This window comes from Crocuta crocuta, unplaced genomic scaffold (assembly GCF_008692635.1).
Source record: "Crocuta crocuta isolate KB4526 unplaced genomic scaffold, BGI_CrCroc_1.0 scaffold15, whole genome shotgun sequence".
Taxonomy (NCBI): Eukaryota; Metazoa; Chordata; class Mammalia; order Carnivora; family Hyaenidae; genus Crocuta; species Crocuta crocuta.
The window spans coordinates 3,483,926-3,505,628 of NW_027530508.1; the positions used below are offsets into that span (position 1 = coordinate 3,483,926).

The 21,703-nt window shown below is 47.1% G+C and overlaps 1 protein-coding gene across 1 annotated transcript in view; it reads right to left on the reverse strand.

Annotated features, from left to right (window-relative positions):
* Positions 1-7,393: 7,393 nt before the first annotated feature.
* PSMF1 (proteasome inhibitor subunit 1) overlaps positions 7,394-21,703 on the reverse strand; it is a 45,682-nt gene continuing 31,372 nt past the window's right edge. The window contains exons 6-8 of the mRNA XM_077767013.1: positions 9,574-9,627; positions 8,347-8,505; positions 7,394-7,821 (exon numbers count right to left, since the gene is read on the reverse strand). Of these exons, the coding sequence (XP_077623139.1) occupies positions 7,770-7,821; positions 8,347-8,505; positions 9,574-9,627 (265 nt within the window). The 3' untranslated portion in view covers positions 7,394-7,769. The remainder of the gene's footprint in view (positions 7,822-8,346; positions 8,506-9,573; positions 9,628-21,703) is intronic.

Here is a 21,703-nt window from a genome sequence, read left to right on the forward strand (position 1 = left end):
TTCAGGAGTAGAGGGATCTTCTGGCAGGAAAGTCGCCCCGGGGGAGCAGGGAGGGTAGGGGAAGGGGGGGCTGCCATGCCAACCTCTTCCCCGGGGGTGTGCATGAGGTGTCTGGGCCAATACTGCCTTAGTGTCAAGGGCATTCAGAAAAGGCCATGTCCTTCCCTCCCCCAGCCCTTCTCTTCCTCCAGTCTCCCTGTTCTTCTCCTCTTTGACTCCCTCCTCTGTGTCCACATCTCTTTTCAGTGAAGCCGCTCCTGGGGGTTACAGGCCACCAGGAGAGTTGTCACTGCTGCTAACTCACCTGTTAGCCATCTGACTCTCCTCCTGAGAGTCCCCACCCCCTCCCATCAAAGATGAAAGCAGGGCCCCCGCACACATGCTTGTGGGGCTCAGCAGGTCACATTCAAGAGGGAAGCAAGTGGCTGTGGCAGGTGGCCATGGCAGGATTAAAGGGGTGCTTGCGTCAGCTCTGGCTGGCTGGTGCCCTGTGGTGGATGGGCTCGCGCTTGCCAGAGCTCCTGGTTTTTCAAGAGCAGCTGGACATCTGGACATTGTGGGTGAAAGGATGCTGATAGGGATTATCCCACGGCCTGAGAAATGTCACATTTCTGTCACAGCCCAGAACTGAGGACACAGGGGTGTCTGGTAAGCTGCTGACTGCTGGGCACAGATACCTGTGTCTCGCCCCTGCCCAGGGCTTACTAAGTCACTCAGAGAGATGGGTGTGTCCTCAAGAAGTGGATGGACCCCTGCCTCTTGGCTGGAGGTTTGAAGTGCAAGGCCTGCAGACCACCTGGGTGCTGGCCATCCAAGGATCCTTCGTTCGGTCTTTCAGCAAAGACTGGTGCCCCCAATTCTCTGCTAGGTTTTGGAGATACTGTACTGAATAGATGAAAAACCTAAGGAGAGTACTCTCGAGAGGGCTCGAACTGTGTCCCCTGGAACTCCAGGGTATTTGTGGACGAGGGGAGGAGGTGTGGTTCTGCCTGGAGAATTTCTGATGTGGAAGGCCATGGATGTGGCCTGTGCTGGCTGGAAGGGACGGCGGTGCTGAGTTCCTCCTGGTGTCTGAGGCCCTGAACGGGAGGCACACAGAGGACCCTGTGGCTCGAGGGGCCCCAAGTATTGGTGCGGGGAGGTGACAGGAGGCTGGAGCTGTTGGGGGCACAGATGGCTGTGCGGCCAGAATAGTAACTCAAGCAGCAGCTGGGCTGGGAACGTCTGGTGGACTAGACAGAAGGCCCCGTGCTCTCTGAGGGTCCGGGACCAATCTCTCACCACCCCACAAAATTATGCCTGCTGTCTACTGGGGACCCCAGCATCAAGAAACCCACCCAAACCACCCAGGAGGAATCAGAGCAAGAGCACCTCCCCCCACCCCCTCCCCATCACTGCCAGCGGAGAGATACTTTGCTTTTGTTTCCTTCTCCTTGCCGGGCCACAGAGGAGCAGCAAAGGTCCATAAGAGGTCAGGGGAGACCTCCTGGAACTGGATGTGAGCTGGAAAGTTTTAGCTGGACTGGACCAAGTTGGAGAACCAAAGGGATGAGCTATTGCTTGGGCTATAGATGCAGAGATGAGAAAGGGAGCACTGACAGAGGTCAGCCGAATGAAAGAAAACTCTTTGTGTCTGTACGTCAATGAGCCAGTTATACATTACACATATCAGTCATCCCGTTTTACAGTAAATCTCATGCTCTCTCTCTCTCTCGTCTAAGCATTTACATCTAGTAGCTCATTTAAACCTCACAACACCTTGCAGAGTAGGTGCTATCATTACTTCCATTTTACAGATGGGGAAGCTGAGGTTAAGTGACTTGCCCACAGTCACACAGGCCGGTACACAGCAGAGTCAAGACTCAAATTTAATAATATGCCATCACGCCTCTTATCAAATTTAATGACATGCAGGGAAGAGCATGTTTGCGGGCGGATCTGGGCTGGGGCTGCCACTTTGAGGCCTGTGGTTTCAATGTGTTGGGAAGCTCTGTGGGGGAAGAGGCAGAGGGCAGGTGGGGCAGGACTGAACTCGGCCAGGCCCGTGGCCCACTTAGAATCATTGAGTCTCACATATGGACAAGATCTTGGAGACAGTCAGTTCCACCTTTAACCCCATTTTACAGGTGGGGAAAGCCACAGGGGTGTGGGACTTGCCCAGGAGCATTATGGCTCAGGCCCCCTGCCTGTCTTTCTCTTCTTCATAGGCATAGGCTTCTCACTTGGATTTGTGTCCTGGGAACCAAGCAGCCTACAGGATGAAACTGCGGTCCTGTGATTCTAACTAAAGACGAAGGGGAGGGCGGGACTCTTGTCTTGGAAATGGAACACCTAAGGCCAGCTCCCCTTCTCTTAGGGATGCCTGCCTGCCTGCCCCAGGAGTGGGCCATCCTGGAGTGGAGAGCAGCAGACACTGCGCGGGCTAGCCTGGCCCAAAGGCGGCTGCACAGGTTGGTGCTGACCAGGGTGCTGAACCTGGATCTGGCCTTCCTCTATTACTCAACCTAGCTGAGGGGAGAGAGGGTGGAAGGGAAGGAGACTCATTTTGGTCTCAGGGACCAAATGTGACTATTTTGGGCAGTTTTGAGTGGGGCTATGATTTCTGTGGTCTGTGAGGCCTTGGGAAAGTCTCTCAACTGCCCCAGACCTGCTTGTTCAACTGCTTAACGAGGAAGAGTAGCATCTACCCTACTAAACTTCGAAGGCAGAGGCGAGCATCACTCGGGGCTAGGTGGCAGCCCTGTGCAGCCTCCAAGCCCATCTCTGGGGCCCGGTGAAGCCTCTCAAGGACTCACCCTCACAGAGGGGCTTCACAGGCTTGTTTCTTCCTCTGAAATGGGGGTTGTGTTGGGTAACTTCCGATGCTCCTAACCTGGGCGCTCTGGGCTGTGTAGGCGGACGTGCTCAGGAACAGGAGATACACATCGCCGACTTGGGAGTCTTAGAACATCCCAGGGACTGTGCTGCCTTGCTCCTTCCTCCTACAAGTCCCGACTTGATTTTCCACTTCAGGAATGGGCTTTGCAGAGATCCATGCTCTTCCCCTAGAGAGGGCATGGGGATCTGGGTACAGAGGTTCTACAAAAGGAGCATTGGCTTTAGAGCACTGGTTCCCATCATGGTTCTGCCATCCCTGGAGGGGCAAGCCTAGCACCTCAACCAGCGCTGCTAACAGTGTTTACCTTGTGGGTGGCTAGAGTACCACACGAGACCAGGAAAAGCCAACCACACTGCAGGCACAAGTGCTTGTCTCTTGCACTGGAGAACAGCCTTATCCTTGAGCCCTCATGAGGCCTCATCCAGCCATATGGCCTCAGTGATAATAGCAACTGGCGCCCAGTGAGCTCCAATTATCTGTCTATATATAAGACACAGTATTTGGTTGGACCCTGTAACAGCCCTGAAGGTAGAGGTAATGCTCGTTTTGCAGATAGAGCCATGCACCGGCAGAGGGAAGTCTGTGACTCCTATCCATGCCGGCCTGATTCTTAGTCTCCGGCTTGGCTTTGAGGAAGCCAAGCTTACTGAACCTTTCCAAACCCTCTTTTTCTGGTCTAATGAGGATACTACCTCATTGTGGTTATTATGATTTGAAGATATAATATATGCTATTTTTACAAGGGTACATGCATATTTAGAAACATGTATGAAACACATGTGAGTGACCCATGAGGGCAAAGGAAATGGAGTGGGTATCCTTGGGGGTAGAACTTGAGAAACAGAATGAGGGAGTTCTTGCATGCATTAGTCATAGTGTGCCATGAACCAAGAAGACTGGCTGAATTCTTTGCACCTGATGGCCAGGTAAAAGGAAAAGATACAAAGATCGTACATTGGGGCATCTCAGACTTTAAATGTGCATATGAGTCACCTGGTGAGTTTGTTAAAATGTGGATTCTCATTTACTAAGTCTGGGGAAGGATCAGGATTCTGCATTTCCAACATGTTCCCACGTGTTGCTGCCGGTACAGTTGGTTTGTGTTGCTGCCGGTACAGTTGGTTTGAGTAGCAAGGATAGAGTCTTCCCTTCCCTTCTCGAGAGTTCTCAAACTTACCTGATCATATGAATCTGAGGAACGCATAAAAAACAGATTTAAAAGCCTGACCCTAGAGCTCTGGATCCAGGTGTGGGTTGGGGCCAGGACATACTGTGTACTTTGAGCAAGCTCCTCGGGAGACTATTAGGCTTGAGCAAACTGGGAAGGCACGGCTGCAGTATTCCTCTGTACCCTGGCTGACGGTGCAGATGGACACAGGACATGGAATAGACAAAAGCAAAGAGAAATAGCCAGCTCTAGGAACTGGGAAGGAAACAGGCAAGGAAGAGAAGATGGGGACGTGGGGGCTGTGAAAGATAGTACAAGTGGTCTGTGGCCTGTCACCAAAAGATGGTGATTTGGAATCAAACTTTTATTTTCCTTGTAAGCCCCTGGGTAAACATAGAAATTTCAAGCCGAGCAAAAGTGGTGCCATGAACTACATCAGACTTGGAAACTTCCCTATAGACTGGACCCATCCTGCATCACATCTTGGTCAGAACTCCCCAAGTCTAACCCAATCCCTCTTGTGGCTCCCCAGAGCCCACCCCAGCCATGGTCACCCCAAGGTGGCTATTACCAAAGCCACGGGCTGCTCCCCTGGGGTGACTGGCTCTGGTCTCTGTCTCGCGGAGCCTAGGTCAAATTCTTTTTCTTAAAATGAAGATAAGACAAGACCACTTCACGCCTCCTAGGATGGCTATATGCAAGAAGGCTAACAAGTACTGGCAAGGATGTGGAAAAACTAGAACCTTCATGCCCTGCTGGTGGGAACATAAAATGGTGCAGCCAGTTTGGCAAAGTCTAGCAGTTCTTCAGAAAGTTATACAATTATTATACGATCCAGCAATTCCACTCCTAGGGATATACTCAAGAGAAATGAAAACCTAGGCCTACACAAAAGACACGTACACCAATGTCCCTAGCAGCAACAACCCAACACCTGTTAACTGATAAGCGGATAGAGAAAATGGAGTATACCTAAGAAACTCTTAAAATACAGAGAACAGACTGAGGGTGGATGAGGGGGGGAAGAGGGGAAAGTGGGTGATGGGCACTGAGGAGGGCACTTGTTGGGATGAGCACTGGGTGTTGTATGGAAGTGATGAATCACGGGAATCTACCCCCAAAACCAAGATCACACTGTACACACTGTATGTTAGCCAACTTGACAATAAGTTATATTTAAAGAGAAAAACAAGAAAAAAAGAAAATGGGGTATTTATGTCCATACAGTGGGTATTCCTCAGCCATTAAAAGGAATGCAGTACTGACACACGCTACAACATGGATGAACCTTGAGGATGTTCAGTGAAAAGAAGCCAGACACAAAGGGCCACACGCTGTGCAATTTACTTGTGAGAACTGTCCCGAACAGGCAAACCTTTAGTGAGAAGACAGACTAGCAGCTGCCTCGGGCTGGGAGCGGGGCAACAGGAGTGACTGTTCATAGGTATGGGGTTTCCTGTTGAGGTGGCGAAGATGTTCAGGAGTTAGATGTAGTGATGGACAGACGCACATTGCGAATACACTAAAAACCACTGCATCGCACACTTTTAAAAGGTAAACTTCATGGGTATGTGGATTCTATATCAATAAAGCTGTTATTTTTAAAAAAGGAACAGGTTATTGAGTGCTGGTATTTACTGGTAAGGACCCTACCCTTGCACAAGACACACCCTGGAACGGGTCGCCCTTGCTGCCTGGCGACTACTCCTGGCTGCGAGGAGGAGGCGGCCCAGACTCCAGCAAACACGGACAGCGTGACTTGGAAGTCCCTGGAGTCCCCAGTCACGTCCCCTGACACTAAGGCTCAGTGTTCTTGACACAGGAGACCCACGCCAAAAATGGCTGATTCTGCAGAAGAGAATCACTGAAATTTCTGTTTTCAGAAAACAGAATGATGTACAGGATGATCCTTTTGGCCTTTGCTAGTAGAAAACCCAAGTGCCAAATTTATTGTCTGAACCATCTTTTCCTTAAATCATAGTTCTAAAAGCGACCTACCTTCCCTGCTCGTCTGATGGTTTCTAGTGTGATGTTCCTTCAATGCTTCCTTTTATGATAAGGGATGCTTATGGGACCAAATTGCCCCAACTCCTGTCCGTAGCAGGTATGATCCAATTCTGGAACAGAAACACTCCGCCCATTTGTAGGCCCTCGAGGAAGAAGACTGTGACTGATGATTGCATTTGTAGCTTTGCCTGATCTCTGGCTCTCTCTCCGGAGCACAAATGTTCTACAGGCTGCAAGGTGGTCCTTACTAAATCAGTGCTGGAGACGGGGCCCACCAAAAATGGCTGGGGCGCCTGCTCATGCAAGCCTCCCCACCCAGGCCCCAGTTCAGTGTCCCCTTAACCCCTCTCGGGCAGTTCCAGGCTACAGCCTATTAGCAGACACCTCAGGGGGGCTCTGGTAGCCTACCCTCTGCCCACAGATAAATAGTACATCCTCTTTTAGGAGAAGGAACTCAAGGATCTGAGAAGCAGAAAGACCCACCCATGGATATGATGCTTGCTGTGGAGGGTAAGTGCCTAGTGCCTTGATCTGTTGCCTCTGGGCCTGGTGCTCTATGGGGCTCTCTCCACTCCAGCACAGGGGCTCATCACTGACCACGTCTATCAGGCCTTGGGCTGAAAAGAATCCGGAGAACACCAGAGGTCAGATGGGCCTGGACAGAGGACACAGGCTTCCAGAGGCTGGGCTCCCTGCTCCTAGCGGGGTTCAATACCACATTTGGGGATGGAGCCCGTGCTCCCATGCCTTCCTTGCGTGGGGCCCAAGGGGCACGGAGTTACTCTATGGGTAAGCACCACAGAGAGCCTCAAAAATTCATTGTTTTCCTCTGTCCCAGTCCCGAGAGGTGGCCGTACACAGAGGCAGACATCAGGATGCTGAGAAGAAAGGGCACCTCAGATGTCACAGGCAGCAGGAAAGCCCTGGGAGGGGAGAGCCCTGCTTAGGGTCAACTCGGTAAGTTAGTGGCAAAGATAAGATTAGCCTTCAGGTCTGTTTATAGGCTGCCGCTGTCCAGGCACAGACGGGGCGGCGGGTCTGCGCGGACGGGCGGAACCGGAGGATTCTGCCTTTCTCGACATGATGCAGTCTTCCTGCAAGGCACCTGCCCTTGTGGAAGTCTTCTTTGTGGCCTGGGGGTTGCTAGTCTCTCATTTTCATTGGCACAGCCACACTGGGGCCCACGTTAGTGATGTCAGGAGCAAAAGCAATTTAGGAGCAAAAGCAATTCTGAGAAGCAAGAACAGGCCCTGGGTAGGAAAAGAGTCACTTGGCCCCACGAAGACTTAAACGCTAACGTCTCAGAGATGGAAGGTGCTGTGCAGTAAAGAAGAGTGGGAGACTGGCAACATGATTTTTGTATTGACATTTGGTTCTTATAATAACATCCAAAATGCGTTCTGTTCTTATAGCGCTGCAGCCGCAACGGCACCGGGTCGAGGGTATATGTTGCCGGGGTCTCCCTTGAGAAGTGTGGGGGAGCTGGTGGTGAGAGAGACACACTAGTTGCTCTTTGGGACCTAGACGCAGCCAGGTGGAGAGCTGCAGCAGGTGTCCTGGCTCCGGCCAGGGGCAGGGAGGCGATCCCGGCCGGCCCGCGAACGCATGGGCAGAGTCCCTCGCCCCCAGCCCGCGGGAACACGGCTGCTGACGGGGCCCGCGGCGGCAGCTCCAGGAGAGTGGAGGGAAGGCTGGGGTGTTACATTCTTGAGGCCTTCACAGGTACATGTCATCGTAGCCCGGCGGGGGGAGATGGTCCGGGTTAGGTCTGGAATGGAGAGAGGGGTTGGTGAGCTGGGAGTGATGGAGGGGCCAGGGGCACCCGGGCAGACGGGGCCCTGGGCAGAGGGAGCCTGCCCTCCAGAACGATGGGGTGCTCTGTGGGCTTCAAGGCATGCGCTCTACAGCCATGATCCTGACTCTCCCACCTGGGATCAGCTGATTCACCTTCCAGGGCCTTGACTGCTGCCGTCTACAGAACGTGGACAGTGATATGTACCCACAAGTGTTGCTATTAGAATCCAGTGTGCTCTTGACATGGACTAAACTTCAGTGAGTACAAGGGGCCCCTCCTCCTCTGAGTGCTCCCTGAGTGGGGCTGGAGGAAGGGGGCACTGAGGGATGGGGAGCCCCAGGGAGGCATCGGGCAGGGGCCCCAGGAGGCCCCGTTCCCTCAGCAGTGGGGGACGGAGGCAGTGGCAACTCGGCACCTAGAGCCAGACCGCCAGTTCCCGCAGTGCTGAGCCGAGCTGCATCAGGCCCTATTCCTCAGCGGGCCTCCAGGATTACCTACCCAGACGGGCTGGTCCCGATGGGTCCAAAAGGGTCAAAGCGTGCTCCCGGGGGCACGGCGCCTGGAGGAAGACGGTTTGGGAGACCCGAGGATGGGTCAATGAGTGCCCTCGGGAAGCCGGATCTCAGGGGGTCCACAATCATGCCACCTCTCCGGCACCTGAGGCAAGAAGAAAGGTAGGTGAGCAGGTGTGGTGAGGAGCTGCTAGAGAAGAGGCGAAGGAGGGGAGAGTGGGCTGAAACTGCTCGGGCATGCACTCTGGAGAGCTCAGGCAGGCACGGATGGGTGGCTGCTCGAGTCAGCAGAAGTGGGCAAGAATGGGGACACCAAGAGCACACCTGTCCCGGCATGCACGGTTGCCCCTTCAGCGTTCCAGGCTGCCCGAGCCCACAAAACAGATCCCTGCCATGTCCTACATCCAAGGGGGACAGCCTCATCAAGAACAGGTGCCAGAACGTGCCAAGGTCAATGCAGAACCACCACAGGGTTCTGTAGGGCATGGTTTTAGGTCTAAGGACAAGTAACAGCACTGGGACGATTCGCGATGACGGCTTTCTTGCGGTTTCCTGAGAGGGCCCCAGGGTGCTCTAGGACCGCATGTGGACTGCCCAAATCTGGCTCCGACAGAATCCACTCTCCTGGGGTCCCATGCACCTGACCTCCTGTGCTCAAAGCAGGATGCGCGAGCTGATGGGCCCCAAACTTTGAGGTCACTTTTCAAGATTAACTGCAGGCCCACACCATTTCCCACCATCTAAAAATGAGGTACTCAAGTGGGGGTCGCTTTGCCACACAGGTTAAAATCTACTCAGAGGCATTCAGAGAAGACAGGGCGTGGCTCGGCCGCGATGACTGTCGGGTGCGTGACAAAACCCACACGCACAGTCTAATGGGAACCAGAGACTCCCCTGAGCAAGTGAGGAGAGCCCTGAACTGCTCTTCAGTCTGTCGCCCACCATGTGCTCCCCAGAGACTCTTTCCTCCAGGGGAGGCTGCTGTCCTGTGCCGGGGCCAGCGTGGCCAGCTAATGACGGAGGAGCTGTCTGCTAGGCTTGCTCAGAANGCCCGGCCAAGAGAACAGTGGCAGTGACTTCTCAGCTGCTCAGCAACAGCAGCCTCCATCACCCCAAAGCAAGACTGATGAAAAGCTCTAAGATTAGAAGATGAGCTGGGCTGAAAAGTCACAAGAGTAAGCTGTGTTACCGCCCCCTCCCTGGCAGGACTCACCCAAAGGGGTCCAGGTCCTCTCCGCCGACAGCAAACGGGCCCAGGGGATCACACCTGAAACAAACAAGGAGCAATTACCACAAGTCCCCTAGCAGTCGGGCGCCTGGGCTCCCAGGGGCTTGGGCCCAATGCCCGTGGGGTTGCAGATGCACTGCCAGGCATGGAGGGCAGGGGAAATACCCGCATGAGACCATAACACAGGGGCTATTTCACGGTGGTCTCTGGCACAGACTAATATATTACAAGGGCAATACTAAAAAGAGTTGAACACAAAGCTAAAAACAAAGAGATCTCCATGCTGTAGAAAATAAACATATTGATAAATTTTACTTTCTTTATACTTTTCTCAAGTTCCTAAACTTTGTATCATGAACCGAGAACTTTCAGGTCAGAAAACATCCTAAAACCAAAACCCAAACTGCAAGACAGAGGCTTATAAGCTTCCGCGGGTGGAATAAGATGGGTGGCCGCACATAGCTAGGACAGGGGCTCCTCAGCATCCTTCCATCCCACAGACACCGTGTATCTGTCTATGCACCGCCCACTGGAGGACCACAAGCCACTGTAACCTCTAAGATTTTTTTCACCTCTACACCAAGAACCCATTTTTGCTCTCGGTGGGAACACGAGCTAGGAGCATAAATGAAAGCATGCTTTCTGGAGAGCAACTCTGTATTGTCCAATATATACACAACACATGTGTCTTTCAAAAGTCTTCCGTATCTTTATGCTCCTTGATGCAATAGTTCCATGTCTAGGCATCTATCTTAAAGAACACATAACTCAAATTAAAATATCATCATAGAGACTTTAATCAAGGGAACTGGAACTGGCCTAAGTAGGGACCAATTAGGCATGTTATGGTGGATCGCCAAATGCAATTGTGGAGACAATGTTCTTAGAGTGTTTTAAAATGATGTGAAAAGGGGTGCCTGGGTGGCTCAGTCGGTTAAGTGTCTGACTTCAGCTCGGGTCATGATCACATGGTTTATGGGTTTGAGCCCCTCATCGAGCTTGCAGCTGTCAGCACAGAGCCGGCTTTGGATCCTCTGTTTCCCCTCCCCCATTCCCCTCTCCCCTCACTCTCTCTCAAAAACAAACATTTAAAAATAAAATAAAATGATGTGAAAAAATGCTTATGCTCTAGTGTTAACTGTAGGGGAAAAAGAGATAGCTTAGGAATAGCCCAGGAAATCAACTGGGAAAAATGTGTGTGGGGGCGTGTATGTATAAATAAAACCCAAAAGGAGCACGCTGACAATATAAACAGTCAGTTACTCCTGGGATGATTTTCTTTATGCTTTTCTGTTTTTTTTTTTTGTTTTTTGTTTTTATAAAACAAAAAATACAATTTGCCAAAGTGTGCTTTGGGATCTGCCTGGAGACCTAGCAAGCAATACAAACCTAGCAGTTTGGGGGTGAGGGGGGTGCTTCCTGCCAGACCTCAGGAGAGCCTTGTAAATAGCAGCTAATATACACTTACAGGTAAGAAGCCATTAATTAAAGAACTGGGAAAAAATCCAAAAGGAGATGCTTCTCCAGTCAGTTCTACCCAATATGCTGTAAAGGATACCTGTGACTTAGGTGGATGTGGCAAAGTTTCCAAGGGAAGGAATTTTTCCTGACGTACATGACTGTTCCCAAGTCATAGTTCATGGAGCTGGCAGTCAAATTTTCTGGTGGCCTCTGTTAACATTCTGGCACGCTCTGGTATAGCAGGTGTGGCAGAGGGCAGCGAGTGTATCTCTGTGAAATGGCCCATACAGGTCAGCAAACTGAAGGGGCTTCTAATGGCTATAAAAATGCCTCGGAGAACAGCACCTCATGGTTCCCAAAACACACAGCCTTCTCTCCTTGCCTCTCATGGGCCACAGGGCACAGGGCAGAAGGAACAGAGAACAACGGAAACTGGAAAAGGTAGCTGCCAGGCCCACGGCAACCATTTGTGTACTTGAAATTGTCACCGCATATCCTTGACTCAACGCTTACCACAGCCTCACTGCAACACATGCACACTTCTGTGAATTCACTACACACAAGCTCAGAACCCATTTTAAAACAGTCTCAGTCCTGGGGCCCTTGGACTGGTGAGCTGGTGGCTCAGCTGGTTAAGCGACCGACCATGATTACAGCTCAGGTCATGATCCCAGGATTGTGGGATCAAGAGCTAAGTCGGTCTCCATGCTAGGTATGGAGACTGCTTAAGATTCTCTCTCCCTCTCTCTCTGCCCCTCCTCTGCTTGCGTACTCTCTTAAAATAAACAAACATTAAAAAAACCCCAATAGTCTCAGTCCAGCAAATCCCTGGCTATGATTTCTTCTTGACCTTTCTTTTGAGGGGAATGCCTCAAAAAAAAAAAGTCTCAGTCCAGAATGTGTTGAATGAGGCTACAGGGATTAAAATAAAGCTAACTTTGGGGGTCTCTGGGTGGGTCAGTCGGTTGAGCCTCCAACTTTGGCTCAGGTCATGATCTAACGGTTCGTGGGTTCAAGCCCCATGTGAGGCTCTGTGCTGACAGCCCAGAGCCTGGAGCCTGCTTCAGATTCTGTCTCTCTCTCTTTCTCTGCCCCTACCCTGCTCGAGCCTGTCTCTCAAAAATAAATAAATATTTAAAAAAAAAACAACATAAAATAAAGCTAATTTTGTACAAGGTTTCTGAAATCAAGCCCCTATTACTTCATCTGGTAATCATCTGAAGGAGAGTGTTACACACTAATGTTGTAGACAAAAGTGCCTGGCTGGGCCCACACTACCCCAAATCCCTATTGGGGCCCCTATAAGAGATTTGAGGGTTATCCTGAACACAGGGTATTTCCCTCTTATGTGCTCCCCTCTCCTCTTAGATAAAAACAACACTCACTCCTCTCTTGGACACACAAATCCAGTTGACACCACTCTAACGGCTGACGTGGTCTGGTGATCTGGAAAAGTCTCAGGACTGGGGTCAGAAGACGGGCCCCGGACTCTGGGTGGGGAGTGGTCTAGGTGGCTGGCAGGGGTCTGTCACAAACCTCTGCACCTCAGTCTTTTAACATGTGAAGTGTGAGAAGTGAACACTCACAGGGCGTGCGGTGATGAGGGCCGCAGTGGACACGGACAGACGTGCTGCCAGGCAAGGCCTGGAAGAAGTGGGTTACAGCCACCGCTGCGATTTGCCAAGAGCCTGCCCTGTGCTAATTTCATTTTAAAAAGGTTAAGTTTGAAAATTTAATGTTCCGAACAGGTAACGCATCTACGAGTTTCAAAATTAAAGATTGAGAAGAGACCCACAGGTCCATAATCTTAGGCTAGATGTGTTCTGGAATTCAGAATTTTTCGGATTGAGAAAGGTCAGATGGGTGTTCCTAACTTATATTGCATAACACTTCCAGCAGCACCTGAGCTGTAACAAATACCCTAATGTTTCTACAGAATGAATGCTTATTCACACGTAAGTGGGATAAATGAATACATGAGAAGCTTCATGCTACTGCCGGTCAGGTTTTGCTACCAAACCAGGGTTTGGCACCAGTCTTATGGGAAAAAAAACCCAAAAGCAAAATCAAACCAACCAACCTTGGTTTTCACAGGTTTTTTTTGCTTTTTTTTTTAAAGAGAGAGAACCTGCATGCAAGTAGGGGACAGGGGCTGGGAGGGAGAGAATATATCTCAAAGTTCATGCTCAGCGTGGAATCCAACATGGGGCTCGATATAACAACGTAGGGATCATGATCCGAGCCAAAATCAAGAGTCGGACACGCAATGGACTGAGCTACCAGGTGCTCCTCAGAGCTCCTTTGACACCAGACTTGTACATAAAAGGTTGTGGGCCCACAAAGGCAAAAATTCTCCCTTTCACCCCTGTTCGCCAGCCCACCAGGTCTTCCTTCAGACAACTAAGTATCTCTGTACGTCCCTCCAAAGATACTCTGCATATATAGAGAGCATATATGTATCTCTCCTTTGTTAACAGCCAGATGTGCTGAGCTCCTAGTATACATTATCTTATTTCACCTTTGCAGCAGCCGTCTGAGTACATATGATTTTTATTCTTATTTTATAGATGAGGAAACAGGCTCAGAAGCAAGGTTTCTTTAACAAGGACACATAGGTAGTAAGTGGCCAATACAGTAATCATCCTGGGTCTGCCCACCCTCAAAACCCATGCTCTTTTAACTGATGTGCTGGGGCCATTTACATTTAATGTGATCTTAGGTGATAGGTTTAGATTTATACCTACCATGTAGAATTCATTTTCCAACTGTTCCCTCTGTTTTTCATTCCTGTTTCCTCTTTTCATTCAATTTTAATGTTTTTGACTAAGATCTCTTCTTAGAGTTTTTTCCAAGTGGTTGCTTGAGGGATCAAATATACATACTGCACTTCTTCAGTCTACTTAGAAACAGTATTTTATCGTTTCAAGTAGAAGGCAGAGACCTTACTAGCATATACAGTTCCATTTACTCTCTCCTCTTTATGTTACAGTTGCTCCACATTACACTGACATATAGTGAAATGTTGCAATTTTTACTTTCAACTGTAAAACACATTTTAGAGAATTCAAGAGAACAGTTATATTTACCATTTCTATTGCTCTTCCTTTATTCCTGATGTTCCAAGTTTCCGTCTGGTATCATTTCCCTTCTGTCTGAAGAACTTCCTTTAGCAATTCCTTTTGAGAAGAGCTGTTGACTATGAATTCTTAGTTTCCTTTCATTAAGAACTCTTAATATCCTTCTGAAATAAAGTGAAATATTTGCTGGATACAGAGTTCTGGGTTGACCATTCTTTTTTCTCAATACTTTGAGAACAGTGGTCTACTTCTTCCTGGTCTCCATGATTTCTAATGAGAAATCCACAATCAGTCACATTCTTATTCTTCTATAGGTATGTCCATGCAGGGACTTTCTTGTGTTTATCCTACTTTTTGAATTTGTGGGGGTTTTTTTGCCCAAAATGTCTTTTGCCAAATCTGGAGAGTTTTCAGCCCTTATTCTCTTCAGGTAATTTTTCTGCACTGTACTCTTTCTCTTCTTTTAAGACTCTGCTGCCCCTATGTTAGACCTTTTATAATTGTCTCACAAATACCTGAAACTTTATTTTTCAATCTGTTTTCTGTGTTCAGAAAGGATGATTTCTATTGCTCTAGCTTCAAGTCCACTCTTCTGTTATTTCCATTCTGATACTCCTTCATCCAGTGAGGTTATTTTATTTTTCAATTCTAAAATTTCCATTTGGTTCTTCTTTATATCTTCTGTTTCTTTGCTGAGACCTATTATTTCATTCAGTTCAAGACAGTTTGCCCTCATTTCTCGTGGCATTTCTGTAATAGCTGCTTCCTGTCTTTGTCAGGTAATTCCAACATCTGTGTCATCTTGGTGCCAGCCTCTGTTACCTTTTAAAAGTGTTCTTGGTTCTTTGCATGGCCAGGAATTTACAATTATATCCTGGAGGCTCTGAAGAATCCTGATATCTTTTTGTTTTAGCAGGCAACCAGCTTAGCTGGCTTCAAGATCCAAGTTCTGGTTTCAGCGTCAGTTGTTTTCAAAGCCTATGCAGTGCTGTTCAGTTCTGGACCCTGTATGTGCTGCAAAGCACTGTTGGGACCACCCAGACAGTTCTACTCAAACTGTGAGGGATCTTGCTAAAGGGCAGGTTTCTTTTCTTCTGTCTTTCAAATATAATTTAAATTTAAATAAAATTTTCTTCTTTTAAATGTAAATAAAATTTATAATTTATTTGTCAAGTTGGCTAACATACAGCGTATACAGTGTACTCTTGGCTTCGGGGGTAGATTCCTGTGATGCATCACTTCCATACAACACCCAGTGCTCATCCCAACAAGTGCCCTGCCCTTCCACCCCCATCAACCCTCAGTCTGTTCTCTGTATTTTAGAGTCTCTTATGGTTTGCCTCCCTCTCTGTCTGAAACTTTTTTTTTCTCCTTCCCTTCCCCCATGGTCTTCTGTTAAGCTTCTCAAGTTCTACATATGAGTAAAAACCTAGGATATCTGGTTTTCTCTGAATGACTTATTTCACTTGGCGTAATACTCTCCAGTTCCATCCATGTTGTTGAAAATGGCAGGATTTCATTCTTTCTCATTGCCAAGTAGTATTCCATTGTATATATAAACCACATCTTTATCCATTCATCAGTCGATGGACATTTGGGCTCTTTCCATACTTTGGCTATTGCTGAAAGTGCTGCTATAAACGTTGGGGTGCATGTGACCCTATACATTAGCACTCCTGTATTTTGTATAAATTCCTATAGTGCTATTGCTGGGTTGTAGGGTAATTCTATTTTTAATTATTTGAGGAAGCTCCACACTGTTTTCCACAGTGGCAGCACCAGTCTGCATTCCCACCAGCAGTGCAAGAAAAGGGCAGGTTTTAATACAGAAGAGCACAAGTGGGACTTGAGACTCTGCAGGTTTCACAAGCTCTCTGAGTGAAAAGTGACCTGACTCTGCTAGTCTGAGGAACACAAGTGGCTAAGACTTCCAGGGTCCAAGTTCAGCTGGGGCATTTTGGTTGTCTAGGATGATTTACTTTGTTCTGCTAAGTGTAGAAGCTTAGGCCTGGGGACATGGAGAGGCTGAGAACTGTAGACAAGAGTGTGTAGGGGCACCTGGGTGGCTCAGTTGATTAAGCAACCGACTTTGGCTCAGGTCATGATCTCACAGTTTGTGGGTCCGAGCCCTGTGTCGGGCTCTGTGCTGACAGCTAGCTCAGAGCCTGGAGCCTGTTTCAGATTCTGTATCTCTCTCTGACCCTCCCCTGCTCACTCTCTCTCAGAAATAAATAAAACATTAAAAAATTAGTAATAAAAAAAAAAGGAGTGTTTGTACATATATGGTAAGGCAGCACTAAAAAAAACCCTGAGCAGGCAGAGCACTAAACCTTCTATTCCACCCTGAGGAGAGCCCATGAGTTCAAAGGTGAACTGGGGGCTGAGAATGGGTGGTTAAGCACTGTATCTGGGCTGGGTAAAAAAAGATTTTTAAAATTAAAAAAGACAGCATAAATTAAAAAGTTGTAAGAAAAGTGTCACCAGAACCTAAGAAGATTCTTTTTGCTATTCTTTTCTAGTCTATTTTCGTAAGCATGCTTTTATAAAGTCATAATGTTATCGTTTTAGATCCCACTCTTTTCCTCCATTTATGTCCTGTATTTCCCAAGTCGTCACTCTTTGCTATTGACCTTTTTAGTGACCAAGTAACAATCTCTCAAGTTGAAGCAAACTTTTAAAATGTACTTCATCTTCTACCATATGGATTGGTATCGCTTCCACTATGTGTAACTATAAATAATGGTGTATTTAGTAACTTCTGTGGATATGTTTTGTTCTGTCAGAAATGGGTTAACTGTTGGGGTGCCCAGGGGGCTCCCTTGGTGAAGCATCCTACTCTTGATTTCGGTTCAGGTCATGATCTCGTTGTTTGCTAACAGCGTGGAGCCTGCTTGGGATTCTCTCTTTCCCTCTCTCTCTGCCCCTCCCCCTCTCCTGCGTGTACTCTCTCAAAAAATAATAAACTTAAAAAAAGAAACCAGTAACTGTTATCCTCTTCCTGTCCTGCCGCTGTACGATGGGGACACCCTGTTTCTCTGATCAAAAGATAGGAGCTGTGCTCCGACTCAGGATTCGGAAGGTGAGATTGAGTTCTGCAGGCTGAGGAGATTCAGGTAAGATTTTACACCGAGCTGATGTAGTAATGGTAAGACTCTTAAGAACCTTAAGAGGAGGAGAAATATATTTTGCATCTGGGAGGCCAGAAGGTAGACTGTGGTAGGTAAGATTTCTAGAAATAGCCCCCTCTCAATCCAACCCCCCAGAACCTGTGATGTGATGACAAACCACTCTTGTGATTCTTTTACATAATATGGCACAGTTGACTTCAAAAAGGGGAGAGTACGTGAATGGGCTAATCTACTTTTTTTTTTTTTTTTAATGTTTTATTTATTTCTAGGAGAGAGAGAGAGACAGCGTGAGCAGGGGAGGGTCAGAGAGAGAGGGAGTCACAGACTGAAGCAGGCTCCAGGCTCTGAGCTGGCAGTCAGCACAGAGCCCGACGCGGGGCTCGAACCCACGAACCGCGAGATCATGACCTAAGCGAAAGTCGGACGCTTAACTGACTAAGCCACCCAGGCGCCCCTGGGCTAATCTACTTCTATGGCCCCTTAAAAAGCAGAAAACTTTCTCTAGCTGGCAGCAGAGGAGAAGGTGGAAGGGGAGAGTCAAAACATGAGAAGGACTTGACCTACTATTGCTGGCTTTGAAGACGGAGGGGGCCGTGTGAGAAGAGATGTAGAAGTCTTAAGGAACTGAGAGAGAGACCCACAGCCAACAGTCAATGAGGAATGGGGAGCTCAAGTCATACAAAAACAAGGAACTAAATTAGGGTTCAGTCAGCTTACAAATGTTATGGGGATGATGCTTTTCTAAATAATTTAAAAGAAAAAGGAGACTTAACTCCAGCAACGTGACAAGGACAGGGAAACAGCATCAAAATACGGTGGTAATACTAATGAATACAATTGTTTAGGAAGGAAACTGGGCCATATAAAAATCTTCAAACACAAGCTTAATCTTCAATGGAGTAGTTGTACTTTCAGCGATGGATGCTAAGGAAATATTCAGAGATATGCTCTAAGTGCCCAAGTATGTTCAGTGAGGCGTTACCTATGGTAGCCCCAAATTAGGAATGACTTAGGCTAAAAAAAAGCACAAAACCTTGCATCATCCTGGACCCCTTCATTAAACCGACCCATCAGCAAGTGCTGTCACGTATACTTCCAAATATACCCCAGATCATCTTCCTCGCCTGCCACCATTTACCACCCACCACCATTGTTTGTTCCCTGGGTGCCCGTGTCAGCTCCTAACCTGGTCTCTCTGTTTTTACTCTTAGACCTTTAGGATCCATTCTCTACAAAGGAGCCAGAAAGATTCAAAAATAAAATATAAACAATATGACGTCCCTCCCTTGTTCAAAAGACCCAGGGATTCCTACTGCTTTTATCTTGCCCCCAAGGCTCTGCATGTCCTGGTCCTTGCTCACCCCTACCGTGTCTTCACTCATCTCTCTACCCCCCCATCCCCAAATTTACTGAGTTCCAACCACACTACTTTCCCTTTATTCTCAGAACAATCCAAAACAAGATCATTTCTTTTGAAACGACTGCTGATACATGTGTTAGAGGAGGAAATACTAAGGGCTGAATCTTGCTCCAATGTTTATGAGCTGTGTTGGTTTGGCTAAGTTAATTAACTTATCTGTGCCTCAGTTTTCTTTTCTACAAAACGGGATAAAAGCATCTATCTCATTCTCATTAAGAGATTATAGTTTACACTTAATGTAACTGCTTGGCACGCAGTATGGACTTGCTAAATATTATAACCCTGTTAGTTGTCAGCACCTAACTGGAATCCCTCAAAAGAAAAAAGTCAGTGGTTCAAGAGGTCCCAACCAGACTGCTTTCTGTCCCTAATGTTTTGATGGTTCCCATTACCCAGGATCAAATCTAGCTCCATAGCACATGGGGCCCCTTGTGATGTGGGCCTCACATTCACCTACTCTCGTCCACATGCCAGTACGAATGAAATATAATGCCCTCCCCTCCTTGCCACAGCATACACATGCATGAGATGATTTCACAGCCTCACTTAAACCCACAGTTCCCCGGAGCTATGCGTGCCAATTACTCTCACTATCACAGAATTTTTATTAGTCCTATAAAATTTGGCTCATCAGGCATGATCTCTGTGAAGCCTTTCCTTCTATCTTGTACCACTCACTCCTTCAGAATAATCACCCTTCTCTCTGCTTTAGCAGACTTCAGAAATACCTGTTATTGTTTTTAAAGGACTTATGATCTGGCATGAACAGGGCAATCAGCCTGGATCCACTGTGAACTCCTTAAAGGCTGGGTCCACACCTCGCCATGCATTCCCAGTGCCCAGTACAGTGCTTGACACATAAGCGACACTTAAACAGACCTACTTAGGAATAAGAAATGGTAAGAAGGCAAAAATAGAGGTTTTAGAGTTAGACCCAAGTTCAAATTCTGGCTTCACCATCTAACAGCTATGTGACTTAGGGCAGGTCATGAAATCTCAACACCTTAACTTTCTCTCCTGTAAAACACGACAACAGCATCTATTTCTCAAGGTTGTTCTAGGTATCAGATGAGGATGTTTACAAAAGTGTAGCCCCTGGTACATAATAAAAAGTTCAAGAAATGGTAATCAACATTCTATCATTATATCACAACTGCTTTTTACTGGTTATGATCAAGTTACTTATACATGAACCGGTTTCCTTACTTGTAAATGGGAATAGCCCTTACCCATCTCATGGGGATAAAACAAGAACATGTGGATGAGATGCCTCGCTTGTTGCTTGGAATAGCTGGCACTTAATAAGCAGTGGCTGAATAATTATTATTGAACTAGCTTTGCCATCCATGGGAAAAACCAGAGATCAAGATTATTTGGCTCTAGGAGGAAAGGCAATGAAGGCAAATTTTAAGAATATGGAATAACAGAGGTGCCTGGGTAGCTCAGTCGGTTAAGCATCTGACTCTTGAGTTCAGCTCAGGTCATGATCTCATGGTTGGTGAGTTTGAGCCCTGCACTGGGATCCTCTCTCTCTCTCTCTCTCCCTCTCTCTCTCTGCACCTCTCATGCTTGTGCTCTCTCTCTAACTAAATAAACACACTTAAAAAAATAGAGAATAATAGTTTCATGAGTAGTAAACACTGAAAATTTAATTAAGGTGGCAGAGGTAGAGGATAATTCCTTTCGAAATATGATGCTGGATCAGCTGGATTCAATATAGTAAGATATCAATCTATCTTGTACCACACATAAAAATTAATTTCAAACGCATTATGGATCTAAATATAAAAGGTCCAACAACAAAGCTCCTATAAGAAACTGTATGAGAAATCCTCCATGACCTTGGGGCAGGGCAAAGATTTCTCAAACATCAACAAGATATCAAACATAAAGGGAAAGCGCTGATAAACTAGATCACACAAAAATTAACAACACTTTACTTTAAAAACCACCACTGATAGAGTGAAAAGGCAAACTGCAGAGGGCAAATATTTGTAATACATATAACTGACCAAAGACTTAAATCCAGAATACATAAACAGTGTCTACAAATCATAAAAAGATAAGACAACCAAATAGAAAAATGGGCAAGAGATTTAAAGGACTCTTCAACAAAAGGGGATATCTAAAAGGGCTTGGAAACATTTTAAAAAAAAAGAGAGAAAGGATTCAAAATGTTCCCCACAGAATTCTGGGGGGTCCCTGCAACTCTCTCATTTCAGGGGGTCCATGAGACCCAAGCTATTTCATCTAAAAGCTAACTGCTTTTCTCACTGCGCTGATATCTGCACTGACGGTACAAAGGCAGCGGTGGGAGAAACCACTGATGGCTTGGCATGAATCAAAGCAGGGATGCTAAAGTAGCAGTCAGGTGTCCCCTCCCTCACCAGTCACCTGCTACATACATCTAGTGTCACTTCAGAATGTCCTTGATGAAGCAGTAAAAAATTACCCAGTGTTCTAAAGTTGCAATCTTGGAATACACCTCTTTTTAGTATTCTCCGTGATGATATGGGAAATGGGCACAGAGCACTTCTGCATAAAGTAGTACAATGCTACTTACCAATACTTCTGCAGTTAAGTTGCTAGCACAACTAGCCATTTTTTCATGGAAAACCATTTTTACTTGAAAGAATGACTGACAGACAAACCACGATTATTCAGACTTGGGCTACCTAGGAGACATTTTCTCAAAAACAACGTGGGCCTGTTACTGCAAGGCAAATAACTGACACTGGCGCCAGTGATAACATGGAAGCTTTCAAGTGAAAATCAGCAATTTGAAAATTTGTATTCATCACTGGCTTGATGGCTTCCCAGTCCTGATGGTGCTGAGATTAGTAACATCAATGAATGTGACTTTTCTGATACTGGATAATAAAACGAGTCAGCATTTAGCAGATCTGCATAAGTCAGTGAACCAATATTTTCCAAATGATCAAGACATGATCATCCAATATCATACATGTGTAAAAGATTCACTCAAAGGACATGACAGACCAGTGGATTTTAATGTTAATAATGTACAA